Genomic DNA, 14,553 nt, shown 5'->3' on the forward strand with positions numbered 1-14,553 from the left:
TGTCCATCCGTGGATTCACCACAAGCAGGGTGCTCCGTCCGGAATCATCTGGCAGTGGGGACACAGAACCTGCAGGTCAACAAACAAAAGCTTAAGTGCGAGAATATCCAGCTCCCCTTGGCCGCTGGGCTGGCTAGGAGGGCCCAGTGGGGTGAGTCCCGTAGTTCAGGAAGCTGTTCTCACTCACCCTCACCTGTTGCCTGCAGATCATGTGTCTGCACTGATCGAGCTTCCACCCTGTTCCAGGAAGGGCCTTTTTCATGATCTAATCCAGCCTGGGTGATGATATCTGAAAGCCATTCCTGGCTGTGGCTGCTTGCCATCTCTCAGCTAGAGGGGAGAGGGAGAGGCAGCTTATAGGTCACTGGAGTTAGACTATAGGACCAGAGGTGGTAGAGCCTTGCTCAGAGGGAGTTCTCCCCTTGCTTTCCATTCTTCTGGGGTCATAGCCAGCCAGAATGCAGGTGCATCCCAAGAGGAGAAAGTGTGTTTGTATGTTACTGGACCTTGCTGGAAACTGAGGTTTGCAGATTAATGTGTTGCTGGTCTCTAGAAATGTCCTACAGATGGTGAAGCAGGTAAAGCACTTTCTAGAATCAGGTTCCGATCCTGGCCCTCCAGTATCTTTCTGTGTGACCTCTGGCAAGTTCCTGACCCCTTTTTGGGTCTTAGTTCACCATTTCTTCGGAGGGATTGAATTAGTTGATCTCTGAAGACCCTTCCAGCTCTAAAGCTTACTAGGTAGATGCAACACATAAACTAAGTGTGCTAAGCAGGTTCAGTGCCTGGTTGCCTCTGAGAGATGCTCTTGCCTTTCTGTGATGTCTCTGACGTCTGTTTGTGGCTCTGATTCTTCTTGCAGGATGAGAAGAATATCTTGTACGGGAGTAGGGAGAGCCCCGGAATGGCTCTCAGCAGGTCTGGGTTGTAGTCCCATCATCGTGCTTCAGAAGGAATGAACTCTGTCTCTGGCTTGTTTCTTGACTCTGCATTTCACCCCGGCCCATTCTGGAAGATGGTGCAGTAACTAGTTAGGCAATACCTATCGTTGAAATTTCAGAAACGTGCAAGGTATTCGAGCAGCAAAAAAGGGGAAACAAACAAAAGGGTGTCATCGGATAGGACATATTATGCGTGGCACTCAGGCCCTTGTAAGGATTCAGTCATCAGCATGCCAGTCTCAAGTCCTGTTCTGGGCCAGGCCCTGGACCACCAGGTGTCTGTTGGGGGTGCTAAGGTTAATCAGAGTTCCTTATGACCTTTGAGTAGCTTACAGACTAGTGGGAGAGACAGGTACATACATGGCTCTAAACCGAGTTGTGCATCCAGGAGGAAGAGTGTGGACAGAGCTCTAGGAACATAAAGACTGGAGGTCTGATTTGGTCTGGGTTGAAGGTAGGGGGGAAAGGTCATGGATTGTACCACCAGCTGCATCCAATCTCACATTTTCCAGTCTTGAGCTGGGCTGTTCTCTCTTCCTTTTTGAAAATTATCCCTGACTATTGGAACTAGTTTTGGTTTTCTGTAAACAAACCAGAAGGTATTACTCATAATTCATTGCATTTGCAGAGCATGTTACAGCTTAGGGAGGCTTTCAGCATACACTGTTGAATTAATGAATGAATGCATGCTAATTCGATTGCTGTGTAAACCAGCACTGTGTGTAGTGCATTTGAAAAGCAAGGAAGTAGATTATTTGACTTGCCCAATATCACATCCTCTGTATACAGCACAGTTAGAACTTGAACCAGGTTGTCTGACCGAACCCAGGTCCTTTCACTACTCCTTTCTGCTCTTATTCAGAGACCAGTTATGAACCACAGGATTAAATCATTCAGTCTTTGATATATGATACAAAGTAGAATCATCCTTCTGGAGGCAGGAAGCTGATGGAACAGAAGGCACGTGGCCTTTGGACTCAGACTGAGCTGGATGTTGGTCTCCGCTCTCTTACTAATTTGCTGTGGGACCTGGGGCCAGTTACTTCACCTGCCTGCGGCTTTTGTCTGTGTCCATAAAAATGTGAGCGAAGCACACCTACCCTCTGAGTTCCAGTGAGCTAGAGGCGAGGATAGCCATAAAGCACATGGGCCATACTGGGTCCTCAGTCAACAGAGGGGATGACAGTGGCGTGGTTATGGTCAGGGTTGTTAAAGGACAAATCTTATCCTCCACATTAACGTTCCTAATAACTTGGTTGTTTCTAAATCCTGTCAGTTTAAATATCCAGTGAGTCCTTCCTTATGTCCTGTACATTACACCAGACTTTCTGCTGGGATCCCAGAGAGGAATGAAACATGGCCTGGGCTTTTAAGCATCGTCCTAAAGGTGTGGAGGTCAGAGTTTTACCCTACTGAAGGTGTTGACTGAACTCTATAGTCCAGACTCTGAAGGCCCACCTGGCTGTTCTCTGAGAGAAGTTCTACCTGGGAGTCCATGGTCTCCCTGGAATTATATTTCAAAACAGTCTATTAAGATTAACAGTCTTACTGGGGACCTGGGTGGCTCAGTGGGTTAAAGCCTCTGCCTTCGGCTCAGGTCATGATCCCAGGGTCCTGGGATCGAGCCCCACATTGGGCTCTCTGCTCAACAGGGAGTCTGCTTTCTTCTCTCTCTTTGCCTGTCTTTCTGTGATCTCTGTCTGTCAAATAAATAAATAAAATCTTAAAAAAAAAAAAAAAAGATTAACAGTCTTACTACTTTAGCCCGGCTTATTCTCTCCTCTTCTTCATAGCCTCGGGGGCTCTCCATTCTCCTCAGCATCTCACTTAGGGTCCTGCTTCTCTGCCTCCTCTTCACATCTCCTAACAACTTCCTTCTGTCTTTCACCACCACAAGCTTCTTTGAGTAACCCTTAGATGTTTCCTAACCTGGTCCCAGCATACCTTTCCAGTGTTTCTGCCCATTCACCTTCCCTGGCACTCCCCAAACATGTCCTTTCCTGCCTCTGTACGTTGGCACACCTTGCTCTCTTGGTCTAGAATGTCCTCTCTCCTCCAGGGTCCACCTAAGTGTTACTTCCTGGAGAACTCTTCTCCTGCTCCCAGAGCAGAGATCATTTGTACTAAATTCATTTATTGCTCACCACTTTTGGGATAGAATCTGAGGCAACATATTACAGTTTAATTATTTTTTACATGTTTGTTTTTCCATACTAGACTGTGTGCTCCTTCAGCTAAGAAACCATGTCTTACACTTTGTGTTCTATAGGGTCTAGCACAAAGCCTGACATGTACTTGGGGCTCAGCTCATTAGACTGAGTTACTGCTTTGTGTAATCTGGGATCAAAACCTGAACGAAGCTGTCAAATTGGGGAGAGTTCTGGCAGATCAGGGAAATGGAACTAGCAGTTTGACCTGTTAAGGGCCTTTTCTCTTTGTTTTTTTACTAAGAGTCTGTGATAGTTTAGAGGCAAAAATAAGTTTTGTTTTTCTCCCCCTTTTTTCATACTTTTGTTTTTGTCATTTTGTTTCTGTAGGTTAATTCTTATATCCTGAAGAAGAACATGATCCTTATGACAAATAATTTCTATGCAGCAATCTTGGGATATGATGAGGTAAGAGCATTTGCCAAGCCTTAAGCAGAACATTGGCTTTCCCCAACAAAGACCTTTTTTTTTTTTTTTTAATTTAAATTTTCATTAGTGAACACCCAGTGTAGTATTGGTTTCTGGAGTAGAATTCAGGGATTCATCACTTACATAGAAAGACTTTTGATGAGAAACTCTGAGGGAACCTTCAGAGGACATTGTCACTACCCTACCATTATGGCTTAGAATTTATTTCCTCATCTTCATTGACTTGGCAATAGGAATGACTATGCCCAGCAGTTTGCCTAGTGCTTGGGAAAGAGGGCACAATAGAATATGGTCAGATCATTCAACTACTAGTATTTATTGAGTCCTTGTGGGGTGCTGGATGTAGGAACAAAGGCAAATCAGTCACTGTTTCAGCCTCTAGAGATAGGAAGACAGCATGGGCTGCCAGACAAATCATATACTTTTGTGGCTTTCATTATAAAAGCAGTACATACGCATTTCAAAAACTCATAAAACTGCACATAAGTGGTTGAAGTAAATAGAAGGCCCCTTTCCTGTCCTGCCCAATTCCCTGTCCCAGAGGAAAACTTCGTTAATAGTTTATTGGGTGTCCTTCCAGACGTTATGTTTGCATACACAGGCACCTACGTATTTTCTTTACACAATGGAAGTTACACTGCATACACTATTTTTTCACTGAACAATATATCTTAGGCCTCCTTACACATCAGAACATTTAGATCTCATTTTTTTTCATTGTACAATATACATAACATCAAATTCCACCTTTTTTTTTTTTAAGATTTTATTTATTTATTTGACAGAGAGAGATTACAAGTATACAGAGAGGCAGGCAGAGAGAGAGAGAGGGAAGCAGGCTCCCTGCTGAGCAGAGAGCCCGATGCGGGACTCCATCCCAGGACCCTGAGATCATGACCTGAGCCGAAGGCAGCGGCTTAACCCACTGAGCCACCCAGGCGCCCCCACCTTTTTTTTTTTAAGACTTTATTTATTCATTTGACAGAGAGAGATCACAAGTAGGCAGAGAGGCAAGCAGAGAGAAAGGGGGACGCAGGCTTCCTGCTGAGCAGAGCCTGATGTGGGGCTCGATCCCAGGACCCTGGGATCATGACCTGAGCCGAAAGCAGAGACTTGAACCCACTGAGCCACCCTGGCGCCCCTCAAATACCACTTTTAAGTGCATATTTTAGTGGTCTTCAGTCCATTCACATTGTCGAGCGACTGTCCCCACCACCCACCTCCAGAACTTCTTCCATCTTTCCAAACTGAAGCTCTGGTACCCATTAAACCCTTACTCTTCCCTCAGCCTCTTCCTAGTCCCTGGTAACCAGCACCTTCTCCTTTCTGCCTCTGTGAATTTGAATACTCTGAGTATCCCTTGTAAGTAGAATCATATGGGTTTTATTCTTTTGTGACTGGCTTACTTCACTTAGCATAATGTCCTCAGGGTTCACCCATGTGGTAGTATCCGGTCTCATCTTTCTCCCCCACTATTATTATGGAAATTTCAAACACATCAAAAAGGTAAAAGTATGGTGTAATGAACACCGGTATGCACACTACCAGGGTTCCTCATACTTCATCTTTTTAATAAAACGTGTGCTTTTCTGCTCATTTCGTGGTGACCTCCAGATTTAATGCAAGCACCACCCCTTCTGCAAAACAGGCCTAGAACTTTCCCAGACTCAGCTCCTTCCACCTGCTCCGGACTCCACCGTACTCACTACACTAGTGTTAACTGTCACCCTGGCTGGGTGGGGACTCCTTCTGGGTGGTGGCACTGTCTACTGTGTCGGCATTTCTCTTGCCTGGCCTGTGGTGAGTGAGGAATGAGGAAGGGAGGAAAGGCATAAAGGATGAAAGTAGGGAGCTGCAGTTCAGGCTGGAGGAAGTGTTACTAGTGTGAAGATCATAATAATTAAAGCCAGGAGATAAGCTTACAAAAATAGGACTAGTTAAAATTGAGGTTTCCTGATTCTCGGCCCACCACATATTTGTAGAAAACAGCAAGATTTATGGGAGAGCAGTTTAGCAATTGCGTACACACACGTCATCGATTTAATATGAGCTTGGCGGGCATGGGACAGGAGTTGAGAAACACTGCTTCCATCTACACATTAATTGTTAAATTAGATACATTCTGACTTCAGAAACCTTATAGTGTATAGAAAAATGAGGCTTAAGGGGCACCTGGGCGGTTCAGTGGGTTGAGCCTCTGCCTTCAGCTCAGGTCATGATCTCAGGGTCCTGGGATCGAGCCCCGAGTTGGGCTCTCTGCTCTGTGGGGAGCCTGCTTCCCCCTCTCTCTCTGCCTGCCTCTCTGCCTACTTGTGACCTCTCTCTCTGTCAAATAAATAAAATCTAAAAAAAAAGGGGAGGGCGCTTAGAATTGAAGAAATAGAATTCTCTATTAGCTGGCATTTGGTTGAGGACTTCACTACAGCTGGCTCAGCTGACTGCTTTCCCCAGTCTTAATAATGTTCTGAATTGTGTGTCTTTTCTGTCCCTCCCATCCCAGTCCAACCTGGCGGGGCCATCTTATAAACACGCCTGATGGCAAGAGTCACCTGGGGAGTTGTTCGAATCTGATTCTTGAGCACCTCTCTGAAGATTCCAGGTCAATAGGAGTGGGGCCTGGTGTTTAGCAAGCACCTTTCTTGACTCTTTAGAGTGGGAAGGTTTGGGAAATACACTAATTACCTGGGACAGTTTTTTAGAAATACCACTTGTTTGGGCCCTGTCTCCCCAAAGTTCTGTGTTAACTGCCATAGGTGGGCATCTGTTGTAAAAGTTCCTCAGGTAATTCTAATGCACGTGCAGATCACGTAGGTAAAATTCAGATTCTGACTCAGCAAGTCTGGGGTGAGGCCTGAGATTCTGCATGGCGAACAAGCTGCAGGTGACTCGGTGACTCCATTCTGCAGGCCGCACTGGGAGTCATGAGTTCTAGAGCTGTGCTGTCCAAGACTAGCCACGGGTGGCTCTTTTCTGTTGTTGTCAGCACGGGGCTTGAACTCACGATCCTGAGATCAAGACCTGAGCTGAGATCAAGAGTGAGAAGCTTGGGTCGCCCGGGTGGCTCAGTGGGTTAAAGCCTCTGCCTTCAGCTCAGGTCATGATCCCAGGGTCCTGGGATCGAGCCCCACATTGGGCTCTCTGCTCAGCAGGGAGCCTGCTTCCCTTCCTCTCTTTCTCCCTTCCTCTCTTTCTGCCTGCTCTCTGCCTACTTGGGATCTCTGTCTGTCAAATAAATAAATAAATATCTTAAAAAAAAAAAAAGAAAGTGAGAAGCTTAACCGACTGAGCCACCCAGATGCCCCACATGTGGCTATTTTGGTTTCAAGTCCTTATATAAAATTGAAAACTGGTTACATTTCGGGTGCTCAATAGCTTTATGTGGCTGGTGGCTGCTGTGCTGGACTGTGTGGCTGTCGAGCATTTCTGTCATCCCAGAAAGTTCACTTGGACAGTGCCATTCTGCAGCCCCCTTTTCCTAGAATGCTGCTTGGGTTTTGCCCTTACCCTGGCCACTTTGGGAACCTTCCTATGTTCTACTACATTAAGTCCCAAATTCCTCCATGGAATTTCCAGGCCTCCTTTCAAATGTCCCCATTGTGATATGTCCTATCCACTGTTATCTCCCCTTGCTTTTGAGTGTGTAACCTTCTTTTCCAAGTGAGGCCATTTGCCCCACTGCCCCACAGATGTGCTGTGCCTGCTGGAAGCCCTCCTGGGCAAGGAGGTTTGGAGCGCAGTGGCCAAGTCCATCAGCTTTGGGCCTGGCACCTTGTAGGCACTCTCTTTGTAAATGTTCAGTGAACCAGTGTAGTCTCTCTTGCTTAAAATGTAGCTCTCCAGATATTCTCCACTTTTATTTTTATTTATTTTTTTTTTTTAAAAAGAATGAACAGTAATTAGCATTATTGGAGAAAGATTGTCTTTTTTTTTTTTTTAAAGATTTTATTTATTTGAGAGAGAGACAGTGAGAGAGAGCATGAGCGAGGAGAAGGTCAGAGGGAGAAGCAGACTCCCCACGGAGCTGGGAGCCCGATGCGGGACTCGATCCCGGGACTCCGGGATCATGACCTGAGCCGAAGGCAGTCGTCCAACCAACTGAGCCACCCAGGCGTCCCTATTCTCCACTTTTAAAGGCTCCTTTCTCCTAGTGCCTTCCCTGACCTCTCTAGATCTGTGTTTGTTTACTCTGAATTTCAGCCTCATCCACCCATCCACCCATCCATCCATTGAACAGGTATAAAGTGCCTACCATAGGGGATGCGCTGGGAATATATTGGTGAATAAGACAAACATGGTGTGGTTCTTCTCCACTGGAGCTTACCTTCTAATGGGGAGATAGACAGTAAACAGGTAAACAAGCAAACATCTAGTTAGAGATACAATGTCGTAGCAGCTAAGACAGAAGAATGAGGAGCGAACTGTGTCCAGTCTACCTTGGGAGTCTCCCTCTAGCGATGGTCAGTTGTTCACTCTCTAGGACTTGATCCTGTGCTGGTGGGCACTAGCTTGTTTCTTCAACTAGCTGCCCGTGACCTGAGACCGTTTTGCTGTGATTCTATGTTCTCAGCGTCATGCTAAGCACGTAATGGTGTCACAAATCAGTCTCCTCTGAACCAAACCTGAACCATACTGGGACCCTCAAGGCACAGGCTTTCTCCCAATTACTTTAGACCTAGGTGTCTTAATCTCTGGAGGGATGGGTTTTTTTGTGTGTCGTGAGGGAAAATAGGCAGACCCCCTAGTAGATTATGGAAACATTGCTATGCAAACTAATATTTGGCCTCTAAGCACCCTTTTTCCTTTCCTGATTTCTCTCTCACAGACCAGTCTCCCATTTGTTTTCACTGACTTACTAGCAGTTTGGTGGAAAGAAGGCTGAAGTTGGGCTCGTTGATATATTCAGCCACTTTTTATTGCACCCACCACTGCAAACCGGGTACTGTGTCCTAAATAGAGCTGGTCAGGCACCGTCCCTTGACCTCACCAGTGCATTCTGGTCCTGAGTCTACTGCCAATTAGCTAGATAACCTCTAAGCCTCTGTGTACTTATCTTCCAAATGGGGATAATAATAATCTATTCTTCTGGCAAATGTAGTCATTAGGGGCCAGGTGTGTGAAGAAACTGACAGCCTGGAATAGTCAGGTCTTATCACTGTTCATCTGAGTCCTGAGTCATCCTTTTCTTTCCGACTGATGGTGGACTTGCCCCTTCCTAGCCATCTCCCCCCTTGCCCGGGGTGCCTGCTTGCAGCAGGCCGTGGCTCCCAAGGCTTTCTCTGTCCTGCGCTCTGTGTTCATTCTCTAGGTCCTCGTGACACCCGCTCCCACTGCTGGTCCTTCCCGTGCAGCACACGTGGGTCACTGCCAGCAGCTCCACTTGTGCCCAGGGCACTTCAGACACAGGCAGGCTGTTGTGTTAGCAAATAGCTTGGAGAACGGTGATGTGCCTGAGCTTGTTCGTGGGCCCTGTCCCCATCTGCCAGAAGAAGCTGGTTTTCCTGACTCAGCCATTGTGCCAGCACAGCCTCTTAAGCCGGGAAATCAGAGGGATGTTTAGCAGGGGGCATTTGGACCAGGTTGGCTGTTTTTCCACCAAACTGTCAGCACCCCACCCTGGACTTGGCCCTTCGTGGCAGCAGGCCTGGAGTCAGACCTCATATGCCACCGTGTCCCAGAGGCCAGTGAACAACATCACACTGAAGGCGTGATCTGGGGTCTTCAGAGCCGTGACGGCCGTGATTCTGAATTTGCACAACAGCGCTGTGGGCTAGGTCTTACTGTGCTTGTTTGGCTCATGAGGAACTGAGGCTCAGGAAGGGCTGGTGGCTTTCCAAGGGCCACACAGCTGTCAAGTGACAGAGCTGCCGTCTGAACCTAGGTGGTCTGATCCCTAGATCTCACTGTTGGTTCAGCTGTAGCCACAGCGGCCTGCCAAAGCAAGCTCCTGATTCTTGTATCTGACATGCTACACGTAACAGAATGCCTGTACATGATCTCACTTTTATAATGCAAAGATGCTGTATGTAGAGCAAGCACTTCGGTCTCTGTTTCATAGATGATTAGTGAATTGTCCGCCACCCCTGAGCATGGTAGTGGCCGAGCCAGGACTTGACCGGCCTTCTGATTTATAAGTCGGGGCTTTGTCTGGTTCCACATTAGCATGGCACCCGGACAGAGCAGCTTCTTGGGGCCTTTCCCTTCAGTCACCCTCCCAAACCCTCCCCTTCCCTTAGAGGTCCAAACTAGAAAATGGCCCTAGTCCATGGCCCAGGTGCTGATTAGTCTCTGTGATACTTGATATCTGTTCCTTCTCAGCAGAGTCCTCCTCCGTGCTGCAAAGGACAATATCAGACATACACACATGCTCACAGGCCCTGAGCATTCCCTCTGGCCTGTGGCAGTCCTGCTAAACAGCCTGTTCCTCCACTTGAGGTAGGGCCAGCTTTGGCCAATCCAGAGATGGGTGACAGTGAGGCCAAGGTGCCTGGTTTCCTCTGCCTGAGAGCCAGCTGCCTTGCAGATATGTGCCTTTGGACTAGGAAAAAGGTGCAGTCTATGCCCACCTCTGTTTCTGGGGGAAAAAATATCCACCCACAATACTCTGTGCCCATTCCTTGCAGAAAGCGGTAGGAACACTGTATCACCATTTCTCTTCTTGGCCTCACAGGTATTGCTGGGTCATGTACGGTGTGGGAGAGTGTTGGGAGCTGTGGCCTGGGAGGGCGGCCAGACATGAACCCCATCTCTGCGTTAATCTTAGCCAGTCACTCGGCCCCTCTGGCTTCTATGTCCTTCCTCTACATAAAATGAATGAGTTGGACCAGATGCTGAAGACCCTTCCGGCTTTACCATGTAGCTGCCCTGTTTTCTCTCTTGTAGTGTCTGTAGGGTCTTTCCAGTCCGATTCTGTGGTTGCTGGCGTGCTCACACTATCCCCACCTTTTGTAGGTCTGGCTCTGCCAGACTCCCTGGAAGACAAGTTATACTCTCTTTTCCAGGGGATCCTTTCAGATGACCATGGGCTGGCTGCTGCACTCTGGAGGACCTTCTTCAACCAGAAATGTGAAGACCCCCGGCAGCTTGAATTGTTGGTGGAGTATGTGAGGAAACAGGTGAGCAGGCCTACCCCTCCCCTCCAGAGGCTCACAGAAAGCAGGTCTTTCTGAGGTCTTGAGATGCTGGACTTTGAGAGGATTGTGAGAGGTCGAGTTCCCAGAGGCCAGCCTGAGGGAATTCTGACCACATCCTGTCAGCAGCAGTGCTCGTGAAGAACACCTTCTGTGTGTCTGTCCAGCCGTGAGCTAGGCTGGGAGAGGGAATGGGGTAGAAGCAGCAGCTCTGAGGAGTCTGCTCTCACAAACTTGGGCATTCATTCACTACCTGTTTTTTGATTTGCCTGTTACGTGCCCAGTGCTGTGCAAGACCCCGGACACACACAGTCTTGTAGGATATGGGAATGGGGTACAGTGTAGTTGCCTACTGTAGCCCCCTCCCTCCCCACTTTGAAGCTCCAAGGTTCATGTTTCTTGCTCCTGATCTCTAGCAGGACTGGGCTCCAGGCGGCATTCCACGGGCGTCCTTCGAGACTCTCCCCGCCAAGTGCTAGCCACAATCAAGTAGGGTCCTCCTGCTTCATTCGCCAGCCCCTCGTCCACCAGGGCTTCCTGACACCAGAGCTTCTAAGAGAACTCCAGAGTGGGGACTGCTTAACTACATCATTTTCCTTGAAACCATGGCTACCTCCCTCCTTGATCTCTCTGTCCCCCTGATCCTGTACTGATGGGAAACCCATACTTTATAGATGAGTGAGCTGAGTGGCAGAGAAGAGGAACATAGAGGCTCTTCCAGGGTCTCCCAGTGAGTCAGCCCGCACAGCTGGCCTACAACCCCAAGCCGGTGATTCATGTAGCCACTAGAGGCCTTAGCTGCTCCAGACGGCTCATCAGCTCAGGCTGTCCCATGAGTCACACCTTTGCTTCATGGGCCTGGCCCTGGAGCTGAAGGGGCCTCACCCCACAGTTATTCTCTTACTCACCTGTGTCCATGGCCTTTAAGCTTTCAACAGCCAGGAAGGGGAAGGCCAGGCCCTAGCTCTTAGGGGGAAGACAGGGCCAGCAGGAGCAGCTTGCTGATTGCTGGAAAAACCACACAGTAGGGCTCCTCAGACCCAGAGGATAGAGAACCCCAAAAGCCAGGACTTCTGTTTGATCATTCTTCAGATCTGCCAGAGCTGGGAGAAAGCACTGTGGCCAGAGGACTCCACCCACAGAGAGCTCTTAAGACTCACACTGTTGACTGGCCTCACCGTCAGACACAAGTAGCAGTTGGCAAAGCAAATGCAAAAGCAAAGCAAATGGTTTTTTAAGAGACTGGCTTAACTTTTCCATCTGCCATGGTGGGCTTGTGCCAGGGGCCACAGCAAGAGCACAGCTGGGACTTCTCCGAGAGCCCCAAAAGAAGGGACTGTACACCAATCCCTTAGGAGTCCCCATATTGTCCAGTGAGAGGCAGGCAATAGGGAAACAGTGATGGGGCTCTCTGAGGAAAGCAGGGAGCTTTGATGGGGACCTGGTCCTGTCAGCAGAACTTATGAATATGTGCTGTGCCGGGGACTCTGTTGAGAAAGCAGAGATTCATAGGACCCAGACCTGCCCTCGAGCCAGCTCATGGTTTGGTGAGGAGAACAGTCAGGCACAAGGCTAATAACCCTGGCGTCAGTCAGTCTGTGAGGTGATATAGGTAGGAACAAAATACTGTGAAAGGCCGAAGAAAGGCAAGACTATGTATGAGTGAGCGGATCAGGAAAGACCAGGAAGCTGGGCCCTCGGCAGACTAGTCCTGTACCGCCATGATCCTGGTTGGTCTGGTGGGTAGCCCAAGGGCCAGTCAGAGGTTACGTCGGGATTTTCAACACAGAAGATGGGCAGAGAGGTGGCGTGAGGTACAGAAATGGAGTTGTCGGAAAGAGGAGTGTATTTTAGGCAAGGTCTTGGGTCCATTGCTCTCCTTGTACTGGAAGACGGCAGGACGTGTAGAAATCTCGACCTGAGGTGTATGTGAGAGACAGGTTGAGTTCAAGGGTCAGCAGCCTGAAGGTGACAGAACAGGAATGAAGGAATTCTTGAAAGAGGGAGAAGATCCAAGGAACTAGGATGAGGCCTCCAACTCCTGCCGCTTTCCTCCCAGACACCTTCGCACCCTACAGTGGAGCTTCATCTTTGTGAATCCAGTGCCTATTCCTGATGTGACCCAGCCCTCCCCTTGATTTGGCCTGTCCACTAGGAAGCCTTTCTCATTCTGCTGTTCTTACGTAATAGCAGCAGCCCGGGGAATCCTCCCCGAGACTTGGCCACTCATTAGATCACCTGCCTCTTGCTGAACCGCCCAGCCTCACCTCCCCTGCAGCTGCTCTCCGTTCCCCATTGCAGGAAACCCCCCCAGCCAGCCTAGTGGGTGAAGCTGGACCCACTGGTCTGCATGGAAGCCCGCTAACTGTGGGGTCAGAGCTCACTAGAGGACAGTAGAGGCATACATATTTAAAATAAAAAGTTCCAGTGACTACAGTGTACATGTACTGTATCGTTTAATCTCTTCATGAGTCCTGTGGGGTGCACGTTACTGTCCCCTCTCTCAGGGAAACTTAAAGCTCAGAGAAGGGAATTGGCTCACCGTAACACCACCACCCTGAATGGACAGATAAAACACATACACATCCCAAGAACATGTCTCCCCGGCTATAGCCACCCTAGAAAGTTCTTGCAGTCCACAGAGTTGGGGCTTGTGTGTCTCTCTGTTCAGGGGCATGACGGGGAGTTCCCTAAAGCCTTCCCCGTGAGCTGCTCCAGTAACTCATTTCTTCAACCCACTGTAATGAAATAGCCTGGACGATCAGAGACCTGCTGTCCTAGGAGCTGGGATGGTTGGACCCAATCCCCCAGAGCCCCTCCCCGTCCTCACCATTCGAAAGCTGTTTCCTTAATGCCGTCTTAACGTCTCTCCTGCCCTTGTCCCTGTCCTCTGTTTCCCACTCCCTCTGTTGCAGATGCAGTACTTGGACTCCATGAATGGGGAGGATCTGCTGCTGACAGGGGAGGTGAGCTGGCGCCCTCTTGTGGAGAAGAATCCTCAGAGCATCCTGAGGCCTCATTCCCCGAGTTATAACGACGAGGGTCTCTGATGGGCTGATGTCTCTGCACAGCTGGCCAGCTGGCTTTGAGGAACTGCCAGGAGAGAGGTGCTTGTTTGGCTCAGAACCCTGCAGAAAGTGGCCTGAACTGACCTGTGAACAGCATCTGTCAAATACCTGGCCCCATTTGCATTGATTTTCCTCTTAGTATGCCCAGGAGTCTGACCTGGTGGGGTACAATGCTGGGAAAACCCTTAGCTCTTCTGAGGTATGTTCCCCCTCAGGAGAAGCCTGGAGTGAGAGCTCCCCAGCACACTCTTCTCTGGTCCCCTCCAGTAACGATGTGATTGACAGCTTTCCCCAAAGGCCGCAGAGGGATGGGGATAGGTTAGCAAGGGGACACTTCCACCAAGAGCCCACCGTGGCCAAGAGGCAGTTTGGCGTGCTGCTGAGTCAAGACGGGTAACCATGCTCTGTCCTCCGGCTTTGAGCCATGGGGTTGAGTTGGCCATTAAAAGAAAGACTTATCTCTGCCATGGCTCTTCTTTATTCCCGGGTTTTTAGAGACTTACCTGAGATGGCAGTTGCCATAAGCTGAGGACCGCCCCCCAGCTCAGTTAGAGACAGGCGGGTGACAGGGTCTGCTGCTGCTTTTGTCTCCAGTTCATGGAGATGTCCCTGTTCTGGCCAAGCCATAGCCTTGCCAGGCTCCATCGTCTGGGACCCAGAAGCCCTGGGGCTTGTTACATCCTGTGCTATTTGGAAAGAAGCCCCAAGAACACTTCCCCACTGAATGAGGGGGAGGAACATGCTTGTCTTTCCTCTCTTGACTCCCTTTATGTGAGATACC

General features: G+C 49.0%; 1 protein-coding gene across 2 annotated transcripts in view; it reads left to right on the top strand.

The window, feature by feature from the left end:
• LOC116595027 (ubiquinol-cytochrome-c reductase complex assembly factor 1) overlaps positions 1 to 14,237 on the top strand; it is a 95,953-nt gene extending 81,716 nt beyond the window's left edge. For both annotated transcript variants that reach the window (XM_032350861.1, XM_032350860.1), the window contains exons 8-10: positions 3,479 to 3,556; positions 10,576 to 10,689; positions 13,620 to 14,237. In XM_032350861.1, the coding sequence (XP_032206752.1) occupies positions 3,479 to 3,556; positions 10,576 to 10,689; positions 13,620 to 13,754 (327 nt within the window). In that variant the 3' untranslated portion in view covers positions 13,755 to 14,237. The remainder of the gene's footprint in view (positions 1 to 3,478; positions 3,557 to 10,575; positions 10,690 to 13,619) is intronic.
• The last annotated feature ends 316 nt before the right edge of the window (positions 14,238 to 14,553 follow it).

This window comes from Mustela erminea, chromosome 7, assembly GCF_009829155.1.
Source record: "Mustela erminea isolate mMusErm1 chromosome 7, mMusErm1.Pri, whole genome shotgun sequence".
Taxonomy (NCBI): domain Eukaryota; kingdom Metazoa; phylum Chordata; class Mammalia; order Carnivora; family Mustelidae; genus Mustela; species Mustela erminea.